Source organism: Tyto alba, unplaced genomic scaffold, assembly GCF_018691265.1.
Source record: "Tyto alba isolate M040663 unplaced genomic scaffold, T.alba_DEE_v4.0 Super-Scaffold_40, whole genome shotgun sequence".
In the NCBI taxonomy this organism is placed as follows: Eukaryota; Metazoa; Chordata; class Aves; order Strigiformes; family Tytonidae; genus Tyto; species Tyto alba.
In genome coordinates, this window is record NW_024881316.1 from 22523949 (window position 1) to 22546385 (window position 22437).

Consider the following 22437-nt stretch of genomic DNA (forward strand, 5'->3'; position numbering starts at 1 on the left):
ATGAGTTATGAATCCTGTTCAAGTCTATTACTTCTAGCCCTGTGGAAGTATAGAATTAATCTTACGATGTAAGTAAATTGCACGAACAACAGACTGAGAGATGATGCTGCATGCGCCTCCTTGAGAAAATCTGGGAAAACATGTTTGAGGAATGTAATTACTGCTAGTGAACAAAAGAAGTATTATTTGGAGACTGAAATATATAATGTCTGATTGTTGATACTGCTTCATTTGAAATGGCTGAATAAACCATACCCACTAACCATTTTCTCTGGGTGCTATCTTTCTAATGGTACCTCACTCCATGGGCCTGTTGGGTACAAAAGCCCTTTAGTGCTTTCTTCCCAGGAACTGGATGTATGGAATCCTGTTACTTAAGCTCCATAATAGACAGAGGGGAAGAAAAGTCCTAGATTCTGCTACTTACTATCAGTGTGTATTTGCATAATAGGTTACTCAGTATTTTGCACCTTTTAGTGAGGATCTTGTACCAAAAAGTTCTTAATATTTACTTTTTGTATTGTTCTTTTTCGTAATTCTTGCACTTTCCCATTACTGAATTGTCCTATGCCATTGGATGCCCTTGTTTCACTTAAATTACAAGCTCTAGGAGGCAGGTGTGAGGTGCTATGTACATATAATGTCGTAGTTCATATAAATGTGTTTTGTCACTTGTTTGTCAGGAAACTGATCACCGAAGAACAGTTGCCTGTAAAAGCTATCAGCAAGGTTTGGAGTCTGTTTTGGAGATGCCTTCTGCCCAAGTGTCACTGTTCATATTACCTGCTCACTCAAAGTTTCAATTTGGTTGAGCTCTTTCCTGTGGACATGTCCATGGAGATGCTTTCCATTGCCATCTGTAATAGGTCTGTTTGCTTTGTAAACCTTTGGTCTTTTCCAGTTAAGTATTGTACCTATCATCTCTCCAACTGTTCTCTCCATTAATATCTTTCGAAGTTTTTCTTGACTATCTCCAAGTGTACTAACCAATACCTAGTGCACGCTGGCCTGGTTAAGAAGGCCGCCTTGTCCTCACAGCAGAATTTTAGACTCCACTACTCTTTTGAAAAACTAATATAATCCAGTCATTCTTAATGTACCTCTTGTAACACACTGTCATGTTTTTCTAGGCATTTCTTTGTTTTTTACCAGAAACAAAGCAGCAAGCTGCTTCTGCCCACTTATGACTTAATTCTACCTTTTGTGTTCCCACACATTGTATTTTGACTTCAACAAATGTCAAACAGATTAAGTTATAAAACAGGTATCTTAATCACTCATCACTCTTCTTGCTTGTATTTTTGGAGATGAGGTACTAATTTAACAACCTCATAGAATTAAGCAAAGATACAGTATCAGCCTGCATGCTTATCAAATGTACATCTTTAAAACCAACATCCTGTGGTTTTGTTTTTTGTTGTTTTTTTTTTTGTTTTTTGTTTTTTTTTTTTTAAGTTAAATGAACACTAATGTATTCAAATTATTAATTTACAGGGTTGCAGCAGAGAAGACTGATAATGGATTCACAGAGCAGTGGGATAAGAAGGGAGAATGCTGGGCTGGATAATATCAGTTTCCTTTTGAGGAAACAGAAGTTTTTGAGCAGAGAAAACTAACATGCGTCTAAGGCACCACAACTTAGTTGAATGAATGCCCTGACGAGCAAGTGAGTCCACCCACATCAGTGCTTAGTTGCCCTCTGAGCTCAAACCATGACACAGGAAAAGATGCAGAAAGGCAGTAGTGGGATAGTCTGAATTATCATTGAACAGCTACTACAGGTTGGGATAATAGAGGATGCTTGATGTAAGAGGGCTAGGAGACAACCTAGAGAATTAAGCTTGAAGTAATCAGAAGGGAAGCTAGTGTAAGAGTACAAGCATGTAGGAAGCAAAAACAAGACAACATATAGCTGAAATTAGTTATGAGAGAAGAAAAAGTGAGAACAGGTGAAAAAGTCGAGGAATAGGAGAGGAGTGATCCTTATTGCTGTTTGCAGTCAGACTACAAAAGATCAGATAGTAGCAGCAGCAAAGTCTAAGGGCAAAAATAGGCTTTCAGTAAGGTCACAGAGGCAGGAAAGTTTTTATATGTGTACTTTAATGTAATGGAAACTGCAAGGGAAAAGTTAATTTGCATCAACAGCAGCAGGACTTTTGAAAATGCATCTTATGCTAATAGTGGTGTGCAGAAGCATGCCACACAAAGGTAGACCTGACACAACTTTTTTGCTGCTTGACAAAAGCCAGGACTACACTTTTCTTGAAAAATGTTACTTTGCTGCCATTAAATTCTCTCCATGATAAGTTAAATGATTTAGCTAGAGATGGTGTCATGTTGTTATGTTACCTTATTGACTGTTAATCACACCTTAATATTCCAGATTTTTCCATAATAGAAGATTTTTTTTTTTTTGATTTGTCAGGTGCTTGTTTTATAACACCTATTCCTGGTGATCTTATGCTTCTACTGTTACTTGCTCTTTCAGTGGGAAAGGGCAATTCAGGCAAGATTTACTGAGGACCCAGCTGGGAATCTTTTCGCACCAGGCTGCCATGTGTGTTTCTTTGTCATTGACTGGTATGGCTGCTACATAGCTGCTGTTGAAGAAAGGCTTTGTCTTGGTGGAATTTTTACTTTGACATTAGATAGGGTATTTTTTTTTTCCCTGATTCTGAAAAACATGGTCTTCTCTAAGAGTTTAGCATTGTTTTATTAGAACATTTGCTGTTGATGCTCAAGCTAGCAGCATGATCGTTACAGCATTCTATCTTTAAACATCTGATGCAGAGCATGTACAGAAGAGTGGAAGCTGAGTATATATTAATGTCAAAGCCATGTTTTTCACTCTTGGGATCCTTACTTCGTTGCATTTTACATCACTTTTCTAGAACTGTACAAATTGTGAAATAGGGAGAAGTCTTCAGTCATATAATATAGGATGCAAAGGCAAGTACCAAATTACACCTTCAGAAATCAAACCCTTCACTAAGGAATGCACACCCTGGCAGTGCCCTTGTAGTTCTCAACAGGTATTTGTGTTTTCCCATCTTGGTACACTTCTCTTTTGGTTTTGAGCAGACCCAGAAGCTCACAGTTAAGCCAAGGGGGTCTCTTGCTCTGCCTACTTCCCTTACCTTTAAAGGAGATGAACTGTTTTTGTGCTTGCAGGGGAGCATTCTAGAAAAACTCCCAGCACTTGCTAGCTCCTTTAGCCTCCATGGAAGCTTCCCATGAAATCCCTCCCTCAGCGAATACCACGAAGAGTCTGGATAAGTATTCTTTACACCCTGTGGCTATTTATAGACATTGAGATCCCTTCAAGTCTTGTCTTCTCCAGGCTAAACAGTCCCAGCTCTCTCAGCCTATCCTCATATGTGAGGTCCTCCAGGCCCTTAATCGTCCTTCTGGCCCTTTGTTGGACTCTCCAGTGTGCCTGTGACTCTCTTGTACTGGGTAGCCCAGAACAGGACACAGCACTCCAGATGGGACCTCACCAGTGGGGACCCCCTGGACCTGCTGACAGTGCTTCTCCTAATGCACCCCAGGAGGCTGTTGGCCTTCTTTGTAGCAAGGGCATGTTGCTGGTTCTCGGTCAACTTTTTGTCTTTTAGAACTGGTAAGTCTCGTTTTACAAAGCTGCTTTCCAGCTGTTTGGCCTCCAGCTTGTAGTGGTGCATGGGGTTATTCTGGGTGTGAGACTTGGCGTTTCTCTCTGAACTGTGTGGTTTGTATGGATGCGTTTCTGCAGACTGAGGTGCCTCTGAATGGCAGCACAACCCTCTGGTGTATCAGTCGCTCCTCCCACTTGTGTATCTTTCTGAGGGAGCGCTCTCTCATCATCCAGGTGATGTTGAATGGTATCAGACCCAATATTAGAGTCTTAATTTAAGTGTCTTAATCTTGAATGCTACCCTTACATTAATTCTAAATGCAAGTATATTAAGAATATGGAGAACACATGCAAATATTGTCAAGATAAGTGAGTAGACTCTTTTTCCTTGTTTATGATCTCTGTGTGGTTAATGGAGTCAGGATGATTAGTATTACAAGTAGAACAATAGGAGTCTGTGTGCACTTAATTTGACACAATCTGTTCCTTGTGAGTTGTTAATAATACATCTTTGTGTAATAGTTAAAATGCTACTTCCACAGTAAACGTTTAACTTCCTATCGAGTTTTCGTTTTGTTTTGGTGTGTTTGGTGTTTTTTGTTGTGTGTTGTTTTTTTTTTTTTTTTTTTTTGTATTTTGTCCTTTTCCTATGAGTTTTTTTCTGGCTTTTTTTAAAATCCTAATTGTTTCAGTCTGGTCATCTGGATTCAGCTAGCAGCCTATTTTGGCATTTATTATTTTCTTAAAACTTGATCTTCTGTATTATAATTTCTTCTGATTTTCTTCGATGGTTTTGCCAGTGATGTCACTATGGATTTTTTTTTATGTAGTTCTGTTTTGTTTATTTTTTTTTGTTTTTTTTTTTGGTTAATGCAGTATCTGGTCTTACCTTGACATGTAACCTGCAAATTGCTTGCTTTTTGCTTGAGTAAAATAAGGTTTTGTAACTGTTTGTATTAGCTAAAGGCTATCTGCTTACCATTAATTGTGTGAGGTATACTGTTTTCTCTTTACCTGGGAGCAAGGCTACAATGTTGGACTGATTCAGGAGGTTTTTTGGGTATCAGAGAGCTAGTTTTCAAGAACTAATGTCTTTGTGTAGTGAAGAATAAGCAGTAAGCAAAAGACAAGCAGAACATTAGCCCTTTGGAATAATAGAAACGCATAGAAATTTATAGGAAATATACCTGCACAAGGAGTAGGCAGATCAAAATGAGATACCCTCTAATAACATTTTGTTATTGCAGTACTGTGAAGCTGTTTCTTTATTTCTTTTACAGTGAATGGTAAATACAAGTGTGCAGAAATGTTGGGCAGCTGAGTTTAGGACTTAGTGAGCAGTATAAAAGGGAAGTGAGGGAGATGAAAGGACAAATTGTAAAACTATTCTGGGTTAACATCTTGGGGATTAAATTCCAAGAGCTGTGCACCACTGTGTGCTCTATAAAGAGGATGTTTGTTACATGTTGGATGAAGGTGGACTACTGCTAGTCTGCAGAGCAAATAAAACATTACTACCTCTAACACATGCCATTTAGCACTCTCACAGTAATATATATGGAAGGATGCAGAAAGGGACTGGTATAAGTTTTGCCAAGAACCATAACACTGAGTGACTGCAGCTGTTTTTCGTGCCCAGATAATGAATGATGCTGCAGAAGTGAGGAGTGCCTCAGTTTGCTGACTCCACATTGTGGATGCCTCCCCTGTGGGCTCTCTGCTTTCCTCCAGCACATAAATTTTTGCTTACAATGAGATCAGTGTTGACTTCTGTTCATATGACACTGGAACTCCATCTCCAGGTTCAGTGAGGCTAAATGTTAACTTAGTGCAGAAGCTTGAAAAATAGTTTCATATTAAAACTAATGTGGGTTGCAGTTGCATTAATCTCTAGTGATAATTGTATTTGCCAGCTGGGTGCCTGTTCCTGTTTGGCGTAAGAGTCTTTATATTCAGTACCTTATTGTTATTTTTTTTTCTTGACAGTATCTTGACTTCTTTATGCTGGAGCTCTTCCCTGCAGGAAAGAGGCCAGCATTTCATCTCTAGAGTTTTATTTGAAAAATGTATTATGTCTTTTAAGGCATGATGGGCTGCAGGCAGGGTTTAATCTGCCACTTGCCAAGTCACATTTTGCTAATCGTTTATACATCTAGGTCAGATAATATTGTTACTGGAAGTTCTTATAGCCAGTGAAGAAAATCAAATGCAATTATCTCAATGACGCCAATAAATACGGGCTCCTTAACCTCAGCTTTTAAAGGATACCAGCTATAAGCCCATTTTCATAGCAGTCTAAAACATAATTGCATTTTGAATAAGTCAAACGTCTGTTTCATGTTTTACAAACTGTAGTAGTAAAGCTTTGTTTGATCTTCAGCCTGAAAAGTCCCTATCAGATCATCTCTAAACCCACCTAGGTAGTGGAAGGCTATAATTCAGAGATTAATTTATAAGGAGTTAAAAGGAACAATAGGATTTGAAAGGATGTAACTTTAAACTTTTTTATACTATAAAGTTTTCTTTCAAATTCAAGTGTGGTACTGAAAACTTGATAGTGTGCCCAAAAGGTCTGGATATCTTCTGTGCATGAAATTTCAGCTTAAATCTGTGTGTATTATTGGCAGAATTCTTATTCAAGTAAACAAAATTAATTACTAGCATTTGTTGTGTATTTTGTCTCATTTTGAGTGCATTGTTCTCAGTTCAGTTTTGTTAAACTGCTCCTTTGGTTTTACCAATTGAAAAAATTATCTGTACAGATTAAATAGAAGGAACATATTTTGTCAACATCTTCCCAGGCATCCCACTGAAAGTATGATGTACCATTAGACTTCCAGAGTACTGGTACAAGGCTGATTTTATATTCAGTAGAAATGAACGTTGTTCATCTTAAAGATACTTAGTTTAAGAAGCTGAACAATTTTCAAGGATCTTCAGAAATTTGAAACTTTGTTGGAAAAGCAGACATGCCATGATTTCTAATAAATCTGAGTTAGCAGTTATTCAGTATCTTCCTAATGTTTACAAATATTTTTATACTACTACTGTTTTATTATTGTGTTTTAATTTGTTACTCTTTTCTCCTTCTGAAGATTGGTAGTGTTTTAGCTTTTTCAGTCTTTTGAAATCTCATCTTGAATTTTCAAAATTACTTGCTAGCAGTATTAGTGTTTTCTCAGCCAGTTTTACAAGTCCTTTACAGTGGTGTCTTCTAACCCTTTGATATGTCCATTGTTCCATTAGCTGCAGTTCCTTTCCTCCTTTTTCTTCCCCAAAGACTTCTGCCACTGTCTCCTGGCCTCCTTCTCATCTTTCCTCTTCCTTTGTTACCAGCTGCCACAAAGCAGTTGCAATCTCTTTGGCCTCAGTTGCAGAGGCCCTGCTGACAACTGGAGAAGCAATATAAAGATGCTTATCCTAACTAGAAAAATTTGATGTCACTGATACTCAGTTCCTGGACCATGATGCAGAGAGTGAACTGCACCAGTTACGGGGAGCAAGTACAACTTCAGTCAGGATTGTTTGCTTGAGCTTTGTGCCATGTCTTAACCTATATGAGCTTGGTATAAATTCTGTGAGGTTCAACCAATCTGAAAACAACTTACTGATCTAAGTAGTCTTTAACACAAACATTATTCCAAGATCTTTCACTCTTTAAGATAATTCTACTGTGTTCATCATCTAATCAAAGCAACTTATTTTTTAACAAAGGCTGAAATAAAACCCAAACTCATTAGCTCTGGGTGTCTTGATGTCATCTGTTATTAGCTTTAACGTCCCTTTTGCTAATTCAGAAATGTGCTTAGTAGTGTTTCCTTAAATTTCATCTTGATCTAAAAGTGTGACTTGGTTTATGGTGTCAAGAATTTTAAATCCAATGAATAGCACCACTTCTAAAACACATTGCTAGTAAATCTAGATTTCTTCCATAAGGACAAAAATATACCTATGAATTCTTGGGTTTGGATAATTGTATTCTTTGGAGGTATCATCCTTCATATATTTTAAAAAAACAAATTACAGTATAAAATGGATGAATAAGAAAAATTATAATGCTGAACTAACATAGATGAAGTATTCATTTTAGATGATTTTTCTACCCAAATACAACTACTTTACTCCACAAACACGTCTTTGAATTTTGAGAATTAAATTCACAATGTTTTTTTATGTTCTGAATTCAAATGGAAACAAATCTGCTGTTTTGCAGATGCTGTTAGCCCCCTGCTCCCTCCGCAACTTCCTTTTCCAGTGTTCACCCTGCACCTGTTTACATTAATTTACAATTAATTTACAGTGATTGCGAAACTGAGTCATGTGTCTGAGATGTATTTCTGGTTTGTACTTGGTAAGTGAGAATGCTTCACATGTCTTTGCAACTCTCCTGTCAAATCTGGAGTCTCTATTGACCATGTCAAGCAATCAGGAAACTTGGAAGACCATCATCATTTAGGAGCAAGTAAGTGTCAATGTAGCTGAGACCAAAATAGGCTCATAGATAACTGCAAAGAGAAATCAACACTAGTAGCAAGTGGTTTTATTTGTTCTGCATCACAACCCACAAAAAACACTGTGGAATACTGAATACAGTTAACCACAGTAATAGTGGTGAGTCATAAAAATTAATATAATAAATACAACACTGATAAAACAGATACTTGTCCACCTGCTCCCAACACCAAGTTTCCTTTCCTATTTCTAACTCTGTTACTAAAGCTTTACTAACTTATGCAGGCATTCAGTGTTACATTGCTTTGAACACAGGAGGGGGCTGTCAGTGTGTGTTGTCCACATGGTCAACTATTTCTGGTTTTCACATGCTTAATGTTTTTTCCAAAGCAAGCCAATTTTTTTATTTTTGTATTCAATTTTCCCCCTTTTTTCTCTGGAAATAGTGAGGGAATGCTAAAGTGTGTGTACACACATACATGTGTTTTTATGTATGTATATATGGAAAGAACAATGGAGAAACAGCTGTTAGCCAAGCAACTGCTAAAGAGCCCACAGCAAATCAGTTCTGTATAGACAGCATAGCAGATGGTATAAATTGGGGTAGTACAGTTCAGCGGTCAGTCACCAGCAAAAAATGTAGAATCCACTTCCAGTGAGCAGTAATGTCTTGGCATAACTATGCAGAAATTGTAGCTTTTTGCTCCTAAACGATTCCTCCCCAGTACTCACACATATATTCGTTTGCTTGGAGGTAAAACTGCCAGTTTATTTCTCTTCTGTGCTGCTTCAGCTTGTTTTCCCCCAGCTAGCATTTTCAAGAATGACTGCTAGAGAAAGCCACTATTCTCTAATCTGCTAGGATCTTCAGAGTCATTTTGCCTCTGCTCCAAGCCACTTTCTCTTATGATAATAGGCCAGTGGAATGCCAGTAAGAAAAGAAAAAACAAAACCAAAAACAAACAAACAAACAAAACCCACAGAAAAACACCATGACAAAACCAAGCCAAAACAAATAATCTGGAGTGTTACTTCTAAGTATAATGTGTACCTCAGCCCATCAAATACTTAGAGGAAATAAGGTCTGAGCATGAGCTTCATTTTTACTAACACGAAATCAATCCCAGTTTTAAGCCTGATATTTGAATTATACCTTTGAGAACTTCCATGACATTGTACTAAACAAACAGCTTTGAGACTGTATTTTGACATGTATAGTCTTGTTTGCAACACAGTAGTTTAAGATCAGCTACTGATATATGTATATGCTTTCCTTTTTGTTTTAAATAATTCCCTGATCTTTTAGAAAGTAATTAGCAGTCATTCATGTTATGGGAGATTGTATTGGTGATATAATTGTATATAAACACACGTATAATACAGCTTTCTAGTTGTATGCTTTAATTATTTCACTTCTACTTTCTGTGATTCCCTAAAGTGAGAGTCAAAATTATTATTTCATAAAACTTCTGATGGAATAATATATTCTTTCACTCTATAGAAATACACACTTGAAATAAGGCAGAAGTGAATTAGATCTGGATAATTTTCTTCTAAATACCTTTATGAACTAGGTTATAAGTTTCACAGGACAGAGACTTGGCCTGTTATGTATCTGTGAAGTGTCATATGTACTTTAGAGCATTATAAAAATTTTAAATACTCCAAATGAAAGCATTTATGAAAATGGAGAACTCGTAGATAATGTTGTATTTCTTAACTAGTACTTGTTGCAGAAGGCTGCAGCATCACTACTGTGATACAGTCCTTATAAGAGCAGACAGGAGATTGTGAGTTACAGTCCAAGAGGTTTCTTGAAAATTTCAGGTAAACTGAAGATTATAATTAAAGACAGAATAGTACATTTATGTAGTATGATGGGGTGAAAGTATCAGAGTTCCTTTAAAGAAGGTTGTGCTTTTTCAGTCTGCTGGAGTTCTTTGGAAAAAAAAGTAGGTAAAGCACATAAAGGTTACCTGCCAGACATAATGTTCCAGGATTTTCACAAAGCCTTTGATAAGATTCTTAATAGTAGGCTGCAAGGAAAATGAATCGCAATAGAAGAAGACATGTAAGTTAGGTATGGTTTAAAAACTGATTATGCTGAAAACAATTGTAGTCATCTGCTTCTGAAAGAGTCGGACCAGAGTTAATGAACACAACTGATTCTGATGAAGAAGGGGGCTGTACAAGGGCAAAATTTCCTTATATATGTAACTTCTGATTAGAAACAGCTATATAGAGCTGTATGAAACTCCAGATTACAAATGTGACAGTCAGATACACCTACATTTGGGTAGCTACCTTAATGGGTAAGGCTTTTTGGACAGGAGATTGTAATTTGCTGTGGATATTTAGTACAGAATGAAGTACTAAGGGACCAACTGTGTTTATGTGACTAAGTACCAACAGAAAATGATTAACGTATTATTGTAATATTTTACTTGGTAAGGATGAGATATGAAAATATATTAATTCTACCACAAGCAATTTGTGTGCTTAGTTCTTTTATTTAATGAACCAGTGAAGTACAAAATGCAGTTAAACCATGACATGACTGACTTGCAATGAATTATGAAAAAAACAGCTTTAATTTATTTTACAAGAATGTTGAAGAATCATAGAACAGTCCAGCTTGGAACGAACCTCAAAAGATTATCTGGTCTAAACTTTTGTGGCAAAGGGAACCGGTATGAGATTATTTAACACCCTGTCCAATCACATTTTGAAAGCTTCCAGTGATGGGGACTCTATCATGTCCCTGGGAGGTTGTTCCAGTGGTTGAAGACATGCTCTAGTGAGGTATTCTGGAAAATTAATTGATTGTATCTTTTTACCCTTTCAAAAAAAAAAAAAAAAAAAGAAAAAAAAAGAGCAGACAGTTGTAAAACTAAGGAGAACATTAAAAACCTATAAAATGAAATAATTATGTACTATAGTCATTCCACAAAACTAATTAACTCTACGGGGCATTTAATCAAAAACTGAGGTTTGACTTTCATTCTGTAAGTACTGCATACCTAGAAACACATAAATCAAGGTGACTCTCTACTGCAGAGTGCTTTATATATTCTTTTAAATCTGTATAAGATTGGTGGAAAAAAATGCTTTCAGATCAGGAAAATAATATTTTACTGTTTCTTTTCTCAGGTGGAAATGACTAAGCAGGTTCATGATCAATGGAAGCCCAGACTGTGTTTACAAGTTTGAGTAGGGACTTCTAAACTGCTAGTCTTCCAGCATATTGTAACTTCTGAGAAGCACTGGGCTCAGTTGGTCACTTCACTGGGAACAATGGGATGCTGGAACGCTCCTGAAAGTTCACTCTGAATATCCACATTTACTTTGCCTTTGCAGGTCATGAAATTATCCTGGTCATTTTGTACTCCAGAAGTCTCACTTTGTTACTGTGAAGGAACATAGAGACAGTTATTTCCCTGTACCTTTACATATATATAAATATTAACACAAGGTGTAATGCCTTATTGAATTCACATAGCTTCAGTGCAGTGTTGTGGATTTTGTAGAACAGACTGACGACATAACTCTTAATGACCACCACCATGCACTGGATCATCTTTGCCTGATGTACTGGCAGGGGTGTGAGACTTGGATGGAAGGATCTGAAGCCTCCACACTTTAAAGTGAACTGGAATGCATCTCTGCTAGGGAGCCTGTGTAGGATGTGGGAAAGTGGTGAGGGAATTGAAGAGTTCACTTTCTTCTGTAATCCCTTGCCCATTCTTCCTGCCATACATAAAGGCTATATCTATAATAGTAAATGAAATAGGATCAGGACTCAGGCACAAGGATGGGCACTTTTGTCCGCTCTGTTAAATTTGTGGGATGTTTCCCAATGCGATTTTGGGGGACTCTAACTGGAGATCTCTCAGACAAGGCCTGGGCATTGTTCAGAGTTTAGTGTAAGCTAGGCACTATTCAGGATAGGCATTTGCCTTGGTTATAAAAGTTTAGGTGAACAGATGGGAGTTGTGTGTGACAACTGGTCTTGGGGTCAGAGAAAGGTTGTTGGCCCTATTTTATTTACTTAGTAGGTGTAAATTGAGATGTTGATAATGTTAGATCTCTTTCATTTGTCCTTTCTCCTGCTGTCAGGTTTGTACAGCTCCCCATCATGAGCCTGCAGCCCTCATCGTATGCTTTCCCTCTCCATTTTCCACAAAACAGCTTTCATATTAGTCATGACTTTTTTTTTTTTCTGCTTTTTAGGTGATTCTTTCCACCCTATTTTCCTGAGCTGCCATGTTTGCTCCTCTCTTTAAAACCTCAGTTATTCTGTGTTATTTAAGAAATTATTCAGAACTGCTACAATTTAAAAAAAGCAAAAATCTCTCTCCTAGTTTCATAATTTTCTCCCCTCTTCCCTTACATGCACACTCTTTAACATGGTTTTACTTTTGCTATATTTTAGATTATCGTTTTTGTAGGCAGGAAGCATCTGTACCTTGCTCTGACTTTTTTCATGAGTAATGGGAAATGGTGATAGGACCATCTTGCTTTACAGAAGCTTCTGCTAATCTTTCTAAGGACATAACGGTACTGATGGCTACAGAGTTGTCCATACATATTATTTATAACTAGGATGAGCAAAAGTCAGTTATGTGTTGGAAGGGAATAATAGATAAACAGGTTGTTAGAGAAGAGCTTCAAATGGTAGAATAGAATAGATTATTTCAGTTGGAAGGGACCTACGACGATCATCTAGTCCAACTGCCTGCCAGGTACTACATGCAAAAAGCAGTCTTGCTACTTCCAATTTACTCTTCCTTCAAAAATATCGAAGTTCTGTTCCTTAATGCAAAAAAGAAAAATAAAGGTTGAAAATATTGGAAAAATAAAGTAAATTAAAGGTGATTTTGATGTAATTTAAATCTTCAGAATCAGTAAGCCATAGAGTAGGATGCTTGTAACAGTATGCTTCTTTCCACTGACTGCCTGCAAACCATTAACACAAGTTAAAAGCTACTCTCAAACTTCCTTCCAGACAGTGGCTGAAGAGAAAGCCTGTTTTTGTTGTGTGTTATCACAGTGGCTGTAGCATACACACACAAAAAGAAAGCGAAGGAGCTTCACCCTTTTATACTGTTTGGGCTTCCTGGATTGTGAACACAGGGTTAATCTCAGTGTTTGCACATCAAAGGAATGGTCCAGAAGCTGGGGAGTTTATGCTTGCTTAAAGCTGCTGATGCTGTATTGGAGATTTGAAATTTCAAACTGTTCAATTTGATGATGAACAATATGTCCAAGACACGGTGCTGTCCGTAGCATTTTTTTTTTTTAGCAGTGCTTGTCCATATGCCAGAAAGGCTGGGATGACAGCATTTAAAGGAATTAAGGGCCTCTGAAATACAAACAAACTAGAAGAGTATACGTGGCAGCACAAGGGAACAGAAAATCCACTAAATTTAGCTGTTGAAATACATGCTTTTTTCTTAACTTTTTAAGGTGTGTTGAAATGTACATGCATAACCCATATAAGTAGTTTTCAATACTTCATCTGCTCATGCTAAGAGATTCTTAAAAATTCTTCCTCCTAAAGTCAGTTCAGGGCTCAGCACCAGCAACTGCTCAGTTCTGAACCTAATTTCTATCAGTTTTTGGTGCGGTCAGTTTATTGATGTGGAGTCAAGAGCCCAACATTCAGTATCTTGTACCTCTTAAAAAAGTTATTCCAAAAGCACAGATTTCTGAAAATATTGTTATGCATCTTTGTTTACATGATAAAGTTTGTTAAATATAATTTAAAAATAGTATCAAACGCTCAAAATTGGAAAAATACAGCCTGACTTTCTGTGGTTACGTTTATACAGATATAATTGTATTACACTGTACATTGCCTGCTGTCTGGTAATATTATTTATGCCAAAGTTTGTATAGCACCTGGAAGACTAAGCATAGCATGAGTACTTAATTTATATCTGTCTGAACTGACTACAATACTGACAACTCTGTATCCAAACTGCTCCCAGGATGCTTGGGGTGAGGGACACACTTTTCAGGTGTCTGTTCTGCATGTGGTATGGATCCAGAAAAGCGCTGTGAGAGCTGAACAGCTGCTAAGGTGGTTTTGTCCTGGCAATAAATGGATGGGGTGTCCACACACCCTTCTCTGTGTAGTTATCAATTTCTGTGTTCGCTTTGGAGCCAAAGTGGTGCTCCAAGGAGATATTTTGATTTGAAATTATTTACCAGGACACTGTGAGTAGACTAAGAACTGAAGCATAGAATAAAATCTTCTTTATGACAGTACCTGAAAAACAGAACAGGAAGTTCTGAAAATTGTCATATAATTTGAACAGGCTGCTGTGAAAGCTCTCAGTAACCTATATTGCTCTGAGAAGACAAAAAGAAGTTAAATGGTAATAGACTGTTAATAGACTGTTAATTCTTTGATTACCAAATGTCTTTTTAAGTTGAGAAGTAACCTTTAAAAAAGTTTTATTTTGAACTGTAAATGTATTTGGTTTTGTTTTCTGTAATCACTGAGAACTTACCAGTTTCTTGGGATAGGGATGGGAAGAAAATTATACTTCACTTACAGTGTGTTGCTAAAATTGAGAACAAGCGTATTTTATAAGTCTTGCATAGATTGGCCAATCTTTTAGTATATTAAAACAGATTGGTGCTGATAATTTTTGTTCAAGTCAATGTAATGAACTAGGAAAAAATACAGTACATTACGTCACAATTGATGCTTAAAAAAATACATGAAGAGGTAACTCCCACCTGTCTGACAGTCAGCTGGCTTGCATGTTTCCCAACCTGCTTGAAGTCTGATGGTGCCCTGTATCTGTTGTTTGTGTCTGCAGGGGTTGGCTTCTCTTTCAAGAACAGTAAAAGCGGTGAAGACAGATAATCCAACTTCAGTGCTACCACAGTCCTATTAAAATTTCATGAATTTTGAGTATCTAGGAGACCAAGGAATGGCAACGTAGGTATTCTGAGGCATTAAGTTAGTCTGGAGAACACCCTGCTACTAGAAACATGTTTTTCCTTAGAAGGATATGGTGTGATGTTTCTCTGTAGTGCAAAGGTAAAGCAAGGTTCTTTTCTCTGTAAGTTGAACAGGGAAATGTATGTTTTTGTCTTACATTACAAAGACTGTGAAGACTGTATTAAAAATGCTTTCTCTTGGCATATGAATCATAATTCAGAGCGCTGGAATGAAATAGACTTTACTGGGAAGAGCTCATCTTATGCTGAATATATCTTGAGAAACAGAGATAAGAAATTTCTGATACTAATGGTTTGCGTCTAAGGATTGGAGCTGAGGTGCCACCCAAAGTTGTCATCTTGTATACAAAGATGTCAAAATATTGTATATTTTGTATACATACAAATATAAAAAATATTTTCTATACAAATATACAAAGTATACAAATACACAAAATATAATTTGGGAATGAAAAATTAACTGAAATCATCATGCTTTCAGGGACATGCTGTTGCTTTACAGAAGAGTGCTTAGAAGAACTGCCCTGCAACGTATCTTCAGGTTAACTGAAGTATTAGGAAACAGAGTGGGAATTTTTCTATGAGTAGTAGCATTTACTTTGTGATATTAATAATCAAAAGCTTCAACTTGATTATGAGAACTTTCTAGATAACTTTGAAACCCTGAGCAGAAATCAGGCTAAAAATAGTAAAGTTGGAAAGACATCTTCCTTCTAAAATATATTTTACTTTATATTACAAAAAAAAGTGATACTGTTTTTTGCTTCAGTAAAGTATTTAAATAAATTGGAAAAACCCCAATTGTTAAAACTTTTAAAATAACTGACAACTCAAAGGGGTAACTAACCAGACCACTGTTTTCATCAAACTCTGAACTATTCCACTAGATCCATGTGCCATAAACCCCTCTCTTACAATATGTTTAAAATGGCCATTTCCTGCTGAATTAGGTGCCAGTCAGTGTCTGTCAATACAGCATGGCCTGTTCAGACTCTGTCTGCCTCTAGTAGGGGTGACTGTAATCCTCTATCACTCTTGGTTTTGCACTTTTAAACCAGTATTTCATTACATTTTGTATGTTACATGATGTGTTTAACCTGTTTTTGTTTGTTTGTTTGTTTTCTTCCTTCTGCATAGTACTGCCTGGAAATAACTTAAAGCTCAGAAAAGCCCACCAGTCTAATACTTTCTGATGCTGGTACCATCTACAAAGTGGGGATGACCCATTCCCATTCTGCCTTACAGAATGAGTTGTTTGGGATGGTACTTTTTCTTTCTATATGTAACATTTGGGTGCTGTTTAGTACTTTACTAAGGCATATACATTTATGTACCTACATGCAAGATAATATCTAGGCTGTTGTTACAGTTGATGGAGATTTAGTTACTGCCATCTGTGGAACGGGGAGAGATTCAGCTGAATGTCTGCTTCACTAGGCTGAGCTATTTTCTTGGATTCATTATCTCTGTTGATAAGATATCTCAGGTGGGATTGGCTCATTTAACTGACCATGGTCCAGTGCCATTTTACATGTCCGGTGGTATCGGAGACATGACTAGATCTGACAGGTACTGGTGTGCCACAGGGCCTGTGGGCGACCTGTATCCTTCCAGAGTGGCAGCTGGAGGCTCGACAGGGTATCTGACATCTCGGGTAGTATAAATTGCTGTATTTAGGTAACTGAATCAAATCCTTACATTTTCAGTAGACATCAAAAGCTAAGTATCTTACTGTGAAGTTGAACTCCATTCGGATTTGAGACATCTACGAAAGGCTTGCAAGTAAGACATGGAAACCTCCAGGAGATCTGCGTTCTGCTGCACTGGCAGCTTCAGGAGAGGTAAGGTGTCCTTTGGTATCTCAGATTGCACTAGGGTCTTAAGTTTAAGCAACTGATCGAGGGGCAGAGTATGCAATATAGCGTAAGTTTCTCAGAGTTGTAATAAAAATAAAAAAAATGATAGTCATATAAAGAGAATTGGTGAAATCAGTTAAATATTATATGGTTATTCCAGTCCAGGGAACTCTTTGTGACCAAACTGTTCAAAAACTGGAGTGGAGTGTTGATGCTATTTTGTATTCCAGAATTATATAATTATTCCCTCAAATAAAATGTTTATACAGTGCAATTTACTTTTAAAATTTATCTTACATCGGAGGCTGAACTCATAATTGTGGCTACCAGGATTTTTAAGCTTTGTTTCAAGTAAAATCTACCTTAAAACCTATATTGTGAACTCTCTATTAAAATTTTTGAAAACAATGTTTCATTTGTTTATTGAATAATATATGAAACCTTGTTTCAAAAATTATCCTGTGTACTTGCTAATAATATATATGAATATAAGGAAGTGCGGTTTGCTCTTTTTTAACAAACACCATATGCTACTTCAGTTTGTGTTGATACTGACATGCCTGATAACCACTAAGTATTAAGTGAGAAACTAGCAGGAAAGGAAACAGTGAAAAAGATAAAATTCCCAGGATAAACAGCTTCAAATGAATTAAGATAGCAGTGTCCGCAGTATCATTTCAGAGGTAATTACTCTTTTGGCTCTATCCAGGCTGGCATGTTTTATTATTCTGAGGGCTGGCAGCCTAGGAGCTAAGGGGACCCTAAACTTTAAGGTGATATCTTGGGTAAACAGAAGAGTTCATGTTTTAAAACAGTCCGAGTAACTGGCTTGTATAAGCAGAGGTTGTTGTCAGGATAGGGTGGCCATCCTTATGACAATAATCTGCTGCCTTACACTGTATGAAGTTTAAAAAGAGGAAAGGAATCACACATTGAAGTGTTGTTGCCCTATTTTTTCAGTCTTTGCTTCCTGGGTGTTCAGTCTTTGGGTAAAAGAGTATTTTCTCCTTTTTTGTTGTTGAAGATTCTATAGATAAGTTCTAATGAAAGGTGTATTTGGGTCATGAATAAAATTGTTAGCTAGTAATTTTATTAATTAGTCAAATTATTAAAATTAGTTTCAGAAAAGGCAAATTTATGGCACTGTGAAGTAATTAAGTGCAAGATAACCACAAGCCTTTTAATGTTCAAGTACATAAATAAAACGATCCAACTTCGGCTACTTCTGTAGTCTAATAGATTAAACTTGAATTTCTGTTTTGGAGGATTTGTTTTTTAAAATGATGCATAGAACTAAGTGTATTCATGAATGTTTTCAAACTGTGTGTAATAATGTTTGTCCATTTTATTAAGTTTCCTTGTTGGAGGCTCTGAAAGTTTTGAAATTGGTCATCAGAGAGTGATGGGACCATCTGTAGTGCTAGACTGAATCTTTATAATTATGATCTACATTGAAGTTTTGTGGAAAAAATGAGGTTCAGTGCTGAAACAAATGCACCAATGGACTGTTTTATCTGTATGGCATCAGCAGCTTTGTTAAACTCACTAATAAAATGTCATTACTCAGTTCTGACCAGTACCTTACCTGTAACTCTGTTGGCTAATAATGATGCTCAGACCTTCAGCAGAGAAGAGAATGTTAGTATTGTAGGAGAATGCAGCAGAACACGATCATATAAGCAGATTTAAAAATGGTTGATTTGTGCCACATTAGCATGATTTACCTGACCTTAAATCTCAAAAATACGTGGAGAATTTTAGTGGACCCCAGTGTGACAAGAACCTCATATTTCATCACCAGCATTAAGAGAAACACTTGAAACACTCAACAATACATTGTGTTTAAACCATTCAATTTTACAGCAGTCTTTAAAGAGGTCAAAACTTATTACTAGTTACCATTATAAATATGTCCAAAACCAGATGAAAGCTACCCTTCCTTTTTAAAGCATTTCTGCTACTTCAGATGATAACCAAGAAGAATCTTCTTTAACGTTTTCCTCTTCAGCTAGTTCCTGACTTAAGTTTCAAAAGCATGTGTTTATCTTCAAAATCACCTTCGAAATGTGTTCACCTTTCCCCCTCCTCCCCCTGTGTACGAGCCATTGTGACTATGACAAAAAAATAATCTTGTCATAGTTGTGAAGGCTCTCATGGAGGGAGTTGGGGGGGGGGGGGGGGGCAGCATTATGCCCAGTAGGTCTCCAGAAATTTTCACAAAATAGTGCAACTTAACGTGTAGTTTAAGTCATACTTCAGTCTTTCTTTTATATTGATCAGTCTGGGTAAAATGACAAGTTCATTGAACAGGTGAATTTAAAGGTGGCATCATGATGATGTATATTTGGAAGTGCTTGTTGGAGGCCAAGGATGACACATTGGTGGGAACATATGGTGCCAAGATTGGAATGACAGAGAAGGGAAAAGGTGAAGGAGAGAAAAGTTTTTGATCACATGAAGTTTAGAGAGGAGGCTGGGAGGAAGCAGTACACCAAACGTGGAGCAAGAGGAAAGCCTCTGCTGGGAACCTGTTGAACTGCCAGTCTTGCAAAGGGTGTTCATCATCACTTTAAGTGATGCATCTTTTGTGTTCCTCCTCAACGTTGACTCAGATGTTCTGGTACCAAACATATGAGCAGTGCTGACTGCAAACACTTTAGTCAGGATTTTTCATGATGCTCAGTGTATTACCACCGAAACTTAGAAAGTGAATTTCTTAAGTTGGTTGTCATAAAATAAAAACATCAGGGGTATGTTGTCATGATTTGAGCCCAGAGGGCAACTGAACACCACGCCAGTTTTTCAGTCACCCTCTCCCCCTCAGGCTGAGGAAGGAGACAATGAAGCAAAAGGCTCAGGAATGGAAATAAGGACAAGGAGGGGTGACTCAACCTGTTACAATGACGGGCAAAAGAGACTTATTAGGGGAAGAAAAAGAACATCAATTTAATTCAACATTTAACAGAGTAGGACAGTGGGAAGCATTACCACATCTTAAAAATACCTTCTCCCCACTGGAACCCCAATCCCCCCTTCTTCCCAGGCTCAGCTTTGTTCCTGCTATCTCTCTCTCCTCCCACCCCAGCAGCGCAGGGGGCAGGGAATGGGGGGTGCAGTCAGTCCTGCTGTTTCTTCCATCTTGGGACACACACACACACACACCACCTCACCTTCTTCCTCAGCTCCACGTGGTTCCCCTCTCATGGGAGACAGTCTTCCATGAATTTTCTGACATGAGTCCTTCCCACAGGCCTCAGCGTTTCTCAAGCTGTGCTGGTATGGGTCACCCCCGCATGTTGTAGTCCTCCCAGTGCCGAACTACAACAGCGGGGGCTTCTTCCCTCAGAGTCCTGGCCTCCTTTGGGTTTAGTCGCCTGCTGCTCATGGGGTGCTCTACCACAGATCTCCATGGGTGCCAGTGGGGGTGGCCCTGTTGTCTCAACATGGACTGCAGGGGAATCTCTGCACCCACTCACCCGTCCCCTTCTCCTTCTTTCTTCCACTGACTTTGGTGTTCACATAGGTGTCTTCCTCACAACTCCTCCTTCTAGGTTCCCCTTCTTAAATAAGGTATCGCAGAGGTGCAGCCAATGTCACTAATTGGCTTGGCCCTGGCTAGAGGCGGGTCCAACTTGGAGCCAGGGGAGCTTCCAGAAGCTTCTCGGAGAGGGCTGCAGCTGTAGCTCTTCCCCCACTACAAAAAACCCTGCCACACACACACAAACCGAGCACAATGTATCCGAAGCAGTTCAGGCTGGAAAGACAAGAGGACATAAACGTTTGAAGATACCTCTTCATAGGATCAATGAGGTTTGCAAAGGGTGAAACAAAAGAAGATACACATCCGAAAGGGTTTTGGAGAAGCACAGAATGATCACCATGAATTTGGTATTCTGATACTGTGGACAGGTATTTATGTCATTGATTTAATATAAAGTAGTATTAAGCTTTCTAATAAGATTTAAAGTAGCCATGGATAAGCCTTATTGAAATTCATAGCTGGATCTAATTATTTTTTTAATTAAAAATGAGAATGGAGATTAAATTCAGATTTTAAATTCTGCAGGCAAAATAGTTAAGGAGTCTAAATTAGATTTCATTGCTATTTTGGACAACAGAGACCTAGCCTCTTCATAAGACTATGCTTGTATTTTGAGCTCTTTTTTGACACTCACTTTCATACACTCTGAAATCCTCAGAAATATTAGAAAGGAGAGCTGTGAAAAACAACTGTAGTTCATCTGTCGTTCTGTTGTTATGGGACTAAAAGTCAACAGAGTTGCAAAACTAATGTTTTAATTGATATTGAATTGTGGAAATCAAACCTTAGAGCAGTCTTGTATTTCAAAATACAAGGGATTCTTCTCTACCCTTTACTTAACTGTTCATTGCCACTGTTTTGGTAAACTTCCCAAATAGCATCAACCACATTGTCCAAAATAATATCCTGAATGCAGGGCAGTTTTTACATATGTATATGTCAGTAGTAAAATTTGTTATAATGAAAGATAATATGAATGGAACATATTCTAGTAAACAAAATGCAGATACAATTGGCAAATGTTTAATACTGGTCTCAATAGCAGTGAAAATTGCTTTATAATCATATATTAATTAACTTATTGGGGAGGAAGAAATTTATTCATATTTAATCCAGAAGGGAAAGCATTCATGAGTTTTTCTAAAATAGTGAGCCAGTCACTAACTCTTCAGGTAAAGGTTCTTCATGTCTGCTTCTATTAACTCACGTTTTCTAAAAGGTAGATTATGCACTGCTGAGACCTATTGCTTGTTGTTGACATGTTTAACTAGTGTATCAACATTCGTAATTCAGTGTTTCCAGATACCTCTAAATATACCATAATTTTTCTTTAGGTTTCTTAATACCACTAGATACAATGAAATAGTGCTCAAATTTAACTTCTGTATGTTGCACAAGACTGCTTTATATTATTTAAATCTCTTAAATTCTATTAGTACCAAGAGGAAATGTCTCAGAGACAGTTTGCTTTCAGTGCAAACAAAATGTGGGCATCCTACTTGAAACAAATTACCCTGTAAAGGTTTATCATTGTAAAGATTGATGACAAGAAGGCTGTAGTTTTTCAGTGTTTTATGGAAAAGAATGGGAAGGAACTGAGCATAAGATGAGACCAGTTGGCCTTTACTTTATAAGAGTTGCTTCTTTGGGAGAAATATTAGTGGCTTGGTCATGGACCCTTAAGAATTAATAGTTGAATTAAAGAAATTCTAATAATAACTATAGGTTTTTCTGTGAAAAAAAAATCACTCCTCAAATAGTAAACTGGAAGCATCTTGGTGTTACTCACTTTGCTGCTACATAGACCTACATAGAGAGACAGTACTGTTACAACCAACACGTATGTCTTTATACTAAGAATACCGGACCTTAAATCAGTTACTGAATCTAGAAGTAGCATAACATGAATGGCACCACATAACATACACAAACATCAAGTTTGTCCCTCTGATGTATTCTTCCTGATTCACCTGAATTTATACATTGAAATAAGTGGCATT

The 22437-nt window shown here is 37.4% G+C and overlaps 1 protein-coding gene across 4 annotated transcripts in view; it reads left to right on the top strand.

Annotated features, from left to right (window-relative positions):
- The window catches only part of KHDRBS2 (KH RNA binding domain containing, signal transduction associated 2), a 427487-nt gene that overhangs the window by 19333 nt on the left and 385717 nt on the right, over positions 1-22437 (top strand). Inside the window, exon 1 of one of the 4 annotated variants that reach the window (XM_042803484.1) lies at positions 16763-16881. The exons of the other annotated variants lie outside the window; for them this stretch is intronic. Coding sequence (XP_042659418.1) covers positions 16830-16881 — 52 coding nt within the window. The 5' untranslated portion in view covers positions 16763-16829. Of the gene's footprint in view, positions 1-16762; positions 16882-22437 lie in introns of those variants that run through there. 4 annotated transcript variants of the gene reach the window in all.